Source organism: Diachasma alloeum, unplaced genomic scaffold, assembly GCF_001412515.2.
Source record: "Diachasma alloeum isolate Michigan unplaced genomic scaffold, Dall2.0 Dall_scaffold_00840, whole genome shotgun sequence".
Lineage (NCBI taxonomy): Eukaryota > Metazoa > Arthropoda > Insecta > Hymenoptera > Braconidae > Diachasma > Diachasma alloeum.
The window spans coordinates 222,558-230,505 of NW_021680964.1; the positions used below are offsets into that span (position 1 = coordinate 222,558).

General features: G+C 34.5%; 2 protein-coding genes across 2 annotated transcripts; both read left to right on the forward strand.

Moving 5' to 3' along the window:
• The first annotated feature begins 6 nt into the window (after positions 1-6).
• On the forward strand, positions 7-3,347 carry LOC107044909 (necdin). The gene is made up of 5 exons (XM_015266983.1): positions 7-310; positions 592-1,132; positions 2,082-2,173; positions 2,232-2,363; positions 2,982-3,347. The coding sequence occupies exons 2-5, from the start codon at positions 601-603 to the stop codon at positions 3,054-3,056; spliced, it is 831 nt and encodes a 276-aa protein (XP_015122469.1). The 5' UTR covers positions 7-310; positions 592-600; the 3' UTR covers positions 3,057-3,347.
• A 650-nt stretch (positions 3,348-3,997) lies between these two features.
• LOC107044904 (melanoma-associated antigen B16) lies at positions 3,998-7,592 on the forward strand. Its single transcript, XM_015266976.1, has 5 exons — positions 3,998-4,422; positions 4,490-4,911; positions 5,584-5,678; positions 5,769-5,900; positions 6,559-7,592. The coding sequence occupies exons 1-5, from the start codon at positions 4,409-4,411 to the stop codon at positions 6,634-6,636; spliced, it is 741 nt and encodes a 246-aa protein (XP_015122462.1). The 5' UTR covers positions 3,998-4,408; the 3' UTR covers positions 6,637-7,592.
• The last annotated feature ends 356 nt before the right edge of the window (positions 7,593-7,948 follow it).

The following is a 7,948-nucleotide window of genomic DNA, read 5'->3' on the forward strand; positions in this document are numbered from 1 at the left end:
AACGAAATATACTATTATTCTTCTGTAGAGAGTAATTACTCATCCACAGAATCCTAACTGGAGGATCAAAAATTTTATAAATGCAGTCGTAGTCATTCGCAGCTCTAGGGCACTCTAGAGACTTACAAATTAATTTTCCGTTTCAAAATATCAAATATCGCCTTCGAACCTCAAATATCACATCACGATATCCGCAACTGCAGGCGACTGAGAAATAGAGGAGCGTTTTTCAAAAAATTATAATTTCGTTATTTTCATGGTTCTTTACGACTAATTTGACGATGAAGTGCAAGACATAGGAGAAGATAAGGTAGGATTGACATTCTTGAATCATAACTGTTTCCTGACTGCATGATATGATTTGAATAAATGACGTCCCATTTTAAAGCCTGAAAAAATTGAACAAAAAACGTTTAAAATCAAGAAAAAAATTATTGGATCACTTTGCCGATCTATAGTTATTGATGATTTAAAACGGTTCATTTTACAATACTTTCCCCTAATCCAAGGAACTCGAATGAGTTTTTTTTCGTTTTTATGAAGAACTGTTGTCTGCAGCCAACGAAAAACCCTCAATTAATTCATTTTCAGAGTAAAAACATGTCACGAAAATCCCAACGTTCAGGCCACAGTTCTCGCATGGAATTAGACCCTGACGAGGTAGCTGGACCATCAAATGCACCTCCGAGAGGTCGAAAAGCAAATCAGAGACAAACTCAAAGCCAAAGGTCCCAGAGAAACGATTATGACGACATTGATGAGATATCACCGACACAATCACGTCGTCGAGGAGCTGATCTACCTGACGACGAAGAGAATCACGTTCTAGGGACATTGTTAAAATTCCTTCTGTCTGCAGCCTCCAACAAGAATGCCATCAAGCAGGCAGACATCAAGACCTATGGGATCCCATCCCACGTGAAGCATTACCAGAATCTCATGGCAAAAGCTAAAGTAATTTTACATGAGATCTTCGGGTACAAATTGATCAGCATTGGTGGAGGGAAGTGGATCATCGTCAATGCACTCTCTCACGATCTGATTCGTTTGGAGGTCGATGATGTTCCTGCACAGACTCTACTCTACCTTGTGCTGTCTCATATCTTCATGTCTGGAGAGCCCTGCAGAGAAGGTTCGATCTTAATCTGTATTCATTTTTAGATGAGATGAGTTTGGAGTGGATATGCAATTGTAAAATCCAACGAAAATTGTGATATATTTTACATTGTGAAGATGGAACAATAATCGAGAATAACGCTCGGAAGATGATCCACCTGGGCCTTAAATTAATGGCAAATAAATTTGCAGAGCACAAAGTGTTCACATGAACGTTCGTTTTTCTTTATTCCTCAAGGAAATACGTGATATGAATGTGCTACGAATAATTTTAACCAGTTTCATAAACATGTGGATTGAATTTTCTCATTCATTTTAATCCAAATGCTCTGAGAACAAAAATTATTTTTGCCAAATATTCATGTATTTCAGAGAAGTATTCATTTATTCAAAGTCACATTTCTCCAATCGAGTCATTCCCAGAGAAGGCTGATTAGGTTTCAATTGTAACAATCCTGGTGCTCTAGACTCTAGAGTCTAGAGGAGGACTATGTTCCACATGACGTTGGATGAACTCCTCTAATGATTCTTCATTTTTCCTAAATTTGTTATTTTCCACAGGGAAGAATTTCGATCAATTTTTTTAATGTTGATAATTATTGAAGGAGTTTACTCAAGATCATAACTAACATGATCATTTTTTAGAGCAATATAATTGACATAATTGAAAACTAATGAGGATTGCCAGAGAATGACTCGAAGAAATACGATATTGAAAAAATGAATACTTCTCTGAAGTAAATGGATATTTGGCAAAAATAGTTTTTTTTCTCAGTGTGCAAATCGATTTGCAGTGCTTACCCTGTCTGTCCTCTGCTTCAAGAAAAAAAATTACATGAATTTATCATGTATCACTTTGTAAAATCACTCGTTCTCGAAATATTTGTAAAATAGTCTATATATAGTATTTTTTAATTTATATACTTCAGTCACAAAATTGCCATAATTTTCTTCGTCATTTCCAGACAATTTGATTCATTTTCTGAAATGCTTGGGCATTTGGAGAGATGGGGCTGTCCATCCTTACTTTGGAAATGTCCAGGAGGTGCTGCAAAAGGTAACAACAAACAAAATTCCATCAAATTGATGATAATTCAATTTCTTTTTGTGTTCAGAGATTCGTTCAGCAAGTCTACTTGATACGATCTAAAGTATCAGAAGCTGATAATGAAATGTACGATTACACTTGGGGTCAGAGAGCAAAAGAGGAATGTGATCCTCGAAATATAATAGAGTTCCTTGGCAAGGTAAAATTAAAAAAATTATTATAATTATTAATAAAACGTAATACGTCAGATTTGACATTCGTGTTGAGGAAAACTTGAGAGATCTTTTTCATCATTGAAGTTAAATAGATGGAAAAAGCTCTTGAAATTTTATTGTAAAACCACTCATTCTCAAATAATCAATTGATTAACAATGTCAGATTCGTATCATGGTTTAATATTGTTCAAATTACTTTAGTAATGAATAACTTTTCAGAAGTAAAAAAACTCAAAACACTTTTTGCAAATTGCAGTAATTTTCACCGAAAAAGACTCTTGCCATTACTTTAATTAAGAATCTCCCATAAAGATTATTTCGTATTTGACGAGGGCATACTTCACCATCGACGCCCCATTTTCTCGGCAAAATGACCTATCACATAATGGACATACACACATTTTCTAAAAACATGTCGTCACGTTTCATGACATTCTACGTCACCTCCAAGCAAAATTAGAAGATCGTAAAAATGACCGATCACAAGACTTCCATTCGGAAGAAAAAAGAAAGGACTCGATTGTGCGCAACAGGTCATTTCCTCAAGAATATATTGCGTCGGCGATCATCTTCTTTCATTGATTCATTCTAATATTCAATAGGTGTTCAATCGTCCCGCTCAGAGTTGGAATCATCAGTACCGAAAGGCCCACAGACTTGAAACTCCAGCGGCATAAACTTCCCTGAGTAAGGAATGAGGAATATCATCCCAAGACGGACACGATATTCAACTGAAAACATTTCTCATGATTTTTTTTTCTTACTCATCGAACAAATTCATTCCTAAGTGAGTTAAACTCAACATTATTCCAAAGCTAATATTAATAATTTTTTTATAAACAGTTTTAATGTTAAGAGCTTTTCTATTTTTGAAAACCATTTCACCATTATTTAAATCACTTCTAAATGCGTTCAAGTTTATAACTAATGTTCTTAAATAAAAGATGATTTGATAATTTTTCAATAAATCTTCAGCATTTTTCATTTTTTTTTCTCTAATTAAAGGTAAATGATCCTACGCTCGTGTAGATAAGGTGAGCACATCATTAGTCCAATATTTCTATTGAAAGGAGTGTAAAGATAAGAAGGATAAGAATAAGGATAAGATAAGGAGTTTATTGTTTAGAAATTTAAACAAATTGTACAGATGAGAGATTATAAATATGAGAGGGTACATTGAGATAAAAGCACAGAAATAGCATGGAAAAGCAGTAGTATTAGCACACAGGCAATGAAGGTAAGGTAAATTACCGATTACCGACAATTGGAGAGTTTTTGCAAAACGGAAACAGATGGCAGTGGAAAGTCACCCCTTTAGCTTATTATGAGGGTTCCCCAAGATAGAGTAATCTCCGCAGTATGTAACAACACTAATATTTATTATTATCAGTAGTAGAAATAGTCAATACAAATTAAACTTTGGAATGAATGATATCGTATGCTTCACGTGTGGTGTGAGCGTTAGGCATAGAATAATTTTGGTATCAAGGCTTGCTTCCGCGGGCGACGGGTTGCGCCTTGAGGGTGATCGGCGCGCTGCGCCGTGGACGAAGTGGGAACTGCGGCGGACGGAGTCGCCACACCCCCTCCAATTTGCCAAAGATATTGAACAAAGATGGTCAGACGCATCCTATCCTTGTCTGATCCAAAGTGGACGGCCATTAGTTCGTGAATTGGCCGAAAAACTCCCTATAATAACTGATACGCTATCGCGTATTTCGCTTATTTGGAAACGAATTTGACAACAAACGAATATCGAAATTGCTGAAACGTCCCTGTAGAGGGATAACGGCCGCAAGACACTAAAATGTCAGAGCTATAAAAATCGAAGAAGAAGAAGAAGAATATCGAAATTGTCCTTAGTACTCCTTAGTGAATAATTATCCATCAAAAATTGTAAAAATCGTACTAGACAAAGAACAACATCACAAAGTAATTGAAGGTCGTCAGAAACTTAAAAAATTTGTGTAATTTAATCTCCTGCACTTGAAAACCTGAAAAATCTCTATCTAACCTCAATGATTGTACTATGAACACTAATAGGTAAGGGAAAATTTTCGTAATTTAATCAATCTTTGAAATGATCAGACGTCAATTGATTAATTCGCAGAATGAATTCGTCACAAAGATATAAGAAAAACATTGAAAAAGACATTGAAAAGATACTAAAGTATGAATCACGACGCCGAGGACGGGATTTACCTGAGAGCGAGGAGAGTGAAGTTGTAGGGACGTTATTGGACTATTTGCTGGAAGCAGCTAAGAACAAAAGAACCATTAAGCACACAGATATCAAGTGCTACGTGATCCCAGACCACAACAAGTATTATACGAATCTGATGGCAAAAACCAAAGCTGTTCTTCATCAGGTCTTTGGGTACAAGCTGATAGGGGTGGGTGGACAGAAGTGGGTAATTGTTAATATACTTCGTCGTGAAGAAATTACTCTCGAGGGTGAGGATATTCCTGCACAAACTCTGCTACTCCTCGTGCTTTCACATATCTTCACGTCTGGAGAACCCTGTAGAGAAGGTTCGATGCTAATTTGCATTTATTTTTAGAGGCGATCGGCTTGGAATTTACATTTTTTCTGTTTTTATTCTCATTCGTTTCATTTTACTCATTTTTCCTTAATTTATTCGTTTCTGAGATAATTCGATATAAAAGAAGAAACAAGTTGTCAATTAGAATTATATCTCCAGAGACCAAAATTCTAATTTTCAAAACTACATTATTGATTTCAAGAAGCTCATGATTCTAGAAGGCACTCTACTGAGAATAAGAAACTGGTTACTTAATTTCAGAAAAACAATCCCTATAATTTAGTATCAAAAATTTATTTGTCTCAATGAAAAATACCCAATAATTTTTATGATCTTCTGGTATTATAACTGAAAGTTTTCTCAACATATGTAAAAATTTCCCTTGTTTCCAGGATTTTTTGCACGCTAGATTTCAACATGAGTTTGTAAGAGATTTTGACTGGGAACTTTTTTCTTTGTGTCGATGATGGGGAGCTTAGGGGAGAGATGTCAAGTAACATTTTATGTAGATCATTTAGTTGGTTACAAAAGATATCTGTTAGCATTTATGTTTAAAACCCTTTGTTGCCGGAATCGTTCAAGCATTAAGATTTCGGTTGATATTTAGCAAGTACCTTCCACTATTTCGCGCAAAATTGAAATTATTCTTGCTTGATTTCAGTAAGTTTGATCAACTTTCTGGCAAAATTTAATATTTGGCGAGACCATGGCATTCTTCACCCTTACTTTGGAAATGTTGAGGAGTTGGTACGAAAGGTAAAACAAAAAATCCAAGTGATTTGCGGATCTATTCCAAGATATTTGTAAAATTATTGGATAATGATCCCTATTCTTCTCTATTTATAGACGTTTGTTCAGCAAGTTTATTTGGTACGATGTAAAGCAGCAGAAATCGACAAAGAAACTTATGAGTACACGTGGGGCCCACGAGCAAAGGCGGAGTTTGATCCTAAAACTCTAGTGGAATTTGTTAAAGAGGTAAGATTGATTTAAAAGAATTCCAATCTATCAAGTCTAGTTGTCTCAAAAGTACCTACTTTTAATTCTGATTGTTTATTTACACTTATTTTTGAAAATTCATTCAGCTGTAATAGGGGGTCTCTTGCTATTTTCTCCTAGAATCACTGGCCTTTGAAATAATTGTATTAGCGGTGTTTGCGAATATTCATTTTTATGAATAATTCGTTGTGATTCGAATGTGCATAATTCAATTCAACTTTGAATTGAATATTCGTGGAGAATGAACGGTTTGACTGGTATGAATTTTTCAAATAATTTCTTCGCGACTCTTTTATTATCGTTCGAACTCACGACTATTTCCTCTGTAGCCTATATAGGTTACGATGGTATCGACAGTATTTCGAAGGTGAGAATCAACTGTAGTCAGGTTCTCGAAACACGTGAAACTGTGGGTCCTGTATTTTTACATGATTCGACATGCTTAACACATTGGGTTTCTCTCATTGTTACAACGTATATTTGATGGTGTCCTTATATTACTTGACTAAATCAAATAATCCATAAATAATTCGCCGGTGCCGACTTTCGAACCCAGGACCTCTGGCTTTCTAGGCGGACACTTCTACTTCAATACTTATTTATCTTCTCTCATGAATTCATTACAATTATTCAATAGGTGATCAGCAATCTTCCAGCCACCAACTGGACTCCGCAATGCCAAAAAGCCTTCAGTCTGGACACTCCAGCGGCATAAATTCCACTAAACTGGATAAAAACGTCTAATCCAAAGTCTGAAGGCCTCACTCTAATTCTTCAGTAAACGAAGCCGTAGAACAGCTATGACCGAGATTACAGTGTTCAAAACGTGTGGTTATTGATGACTGCTGTCACTCCCTACGCGTGACATGCGGCGACAGGAATATTTATTTATTTTTCTTTTTAATTCTCTTATCGCATTCTACCTTAAACAGACAAGAAACTAATTGAAATGCCCAAGCATCACGTGCAACTTTCTGTAATCCAATTGAAAAAGATACCTATTTCTAGGAATTATAAACGAAATAATTCTCATGTTTTCGAATTAAATTTTCCGTTATTTAATTTTCTGAACATTATATTACGGAAAAATTAAATTGAAAAACATGAGAATTCCTCCAAGGATTTCTGAAAAATTGAAAGAATAAAGAATTAATAATTGTCAAACTTGTTGATAAACGATATGATTGTATAATTTTTCAACCATAGAAGAAAAAAAAACATCTCGCAGCATAAAATTTATTCTTAAATCTTGAGAGTAAGAGGATAGGAAATTCAATTGAAAATATTATTCATTCGTTCTGTTAATCATTTTAATAATTGTCAAGTGCATACAAAACCACTGTATAGAATATCCTTCCTTCATCTTATTTATCATTCAAGCTTTTCATGTTTTTTTTTAAATTTTTGTTACACCCAATTTTTTGGAAATTTCGCGAAAAAATCCCTCGTGCTTCGCACTTGGGATTTTAACCCTGCAAAATTCGACACAATCGTTTCTAGGCAACGAAGCTATTGGAAAATATCCGATAATTTTGAAGCACTAGTGGTATTACTACTGGAAAATTAGAACAAATTGTTGAAATCTATTCTTATCTTTATTCAAACTATTTCTAAGTCTGTCAATGTTTATTATTGATGCTCGCCAATAAAGTATAAGTGATTTTGAAAAAAGTTTGCTGTTCGCAATTTTTTTTATTAAGTTTTGTTTGTTACCCGTTTTCCATTTATAGAAGACCCCAGGGCTTAGGTCAGTTATAAGGACAGATTGTGCTGCAATACTTTAAGTTGGTTGAATTTTTAGGAAAATATCTACCTGTATCATTGAAAATTTTAAAAAAATATGATATAGGGTCATTGATACTCAATTATCTAAAATAAGTATGTGAAAAAATTGCATTTCTCCGCATTTTTTAAAAACGTTTCCGTTTATCAGGTACTAAAGTTCAATAATTAAACCTAGTGATGAACATTCTACAAAACATAGATAATCATTCAAAAATTGGATTTCAAAATTAAAAAAAAATGAT

What these genes read in the sequence shown, in the direction of transcription:
- LOC107044909 (XM_015266983.1), top strand. Translation starts at nt 601, where the DNA reads ATGTCACGAAAATCCCAACGTTCAGGCCACAGTTCTCGCATGGAATTA. An exon ending in TGGAGAGCCCTGCAGAGAAG is followed by an intron (nt 1,133 to 2,081) that starts GTTCGATCTTAA and finishes CGTCATTTCCAG; the next exon opens with ACAATTTGATTCATTTTCTG. An exon ending in TCCAGGAGGTGCTGCAAAAG is followed by an intron (nt 2,174 to 2,231) that starts GTAACAACAAAC and finishes TTTTGTGTTCAG; the next exon opens with AGATTCGTTCAGCAAGTCTA.
- LOC107044904 (XM_015266976.1), top strand. An exon ending in TGGAGAACCCTGTAGAGAAG is followed by an intron (nt 4,912 to 5,583) that starts GTTCGATGCTAA and finishes GCTTGATTTCAG; the next exon opens with TAAGTTTGATCAACTTTCTG. An exon ending in TTGAGGAGTTGGTACGAAAG is followed by an intron (nt 5,679 to 5,768) that starts GTAAAACAAAAA and finishes CTCTATTTATAG; the next exon opens with ACGTTTGTTCAGCAAGTTTA.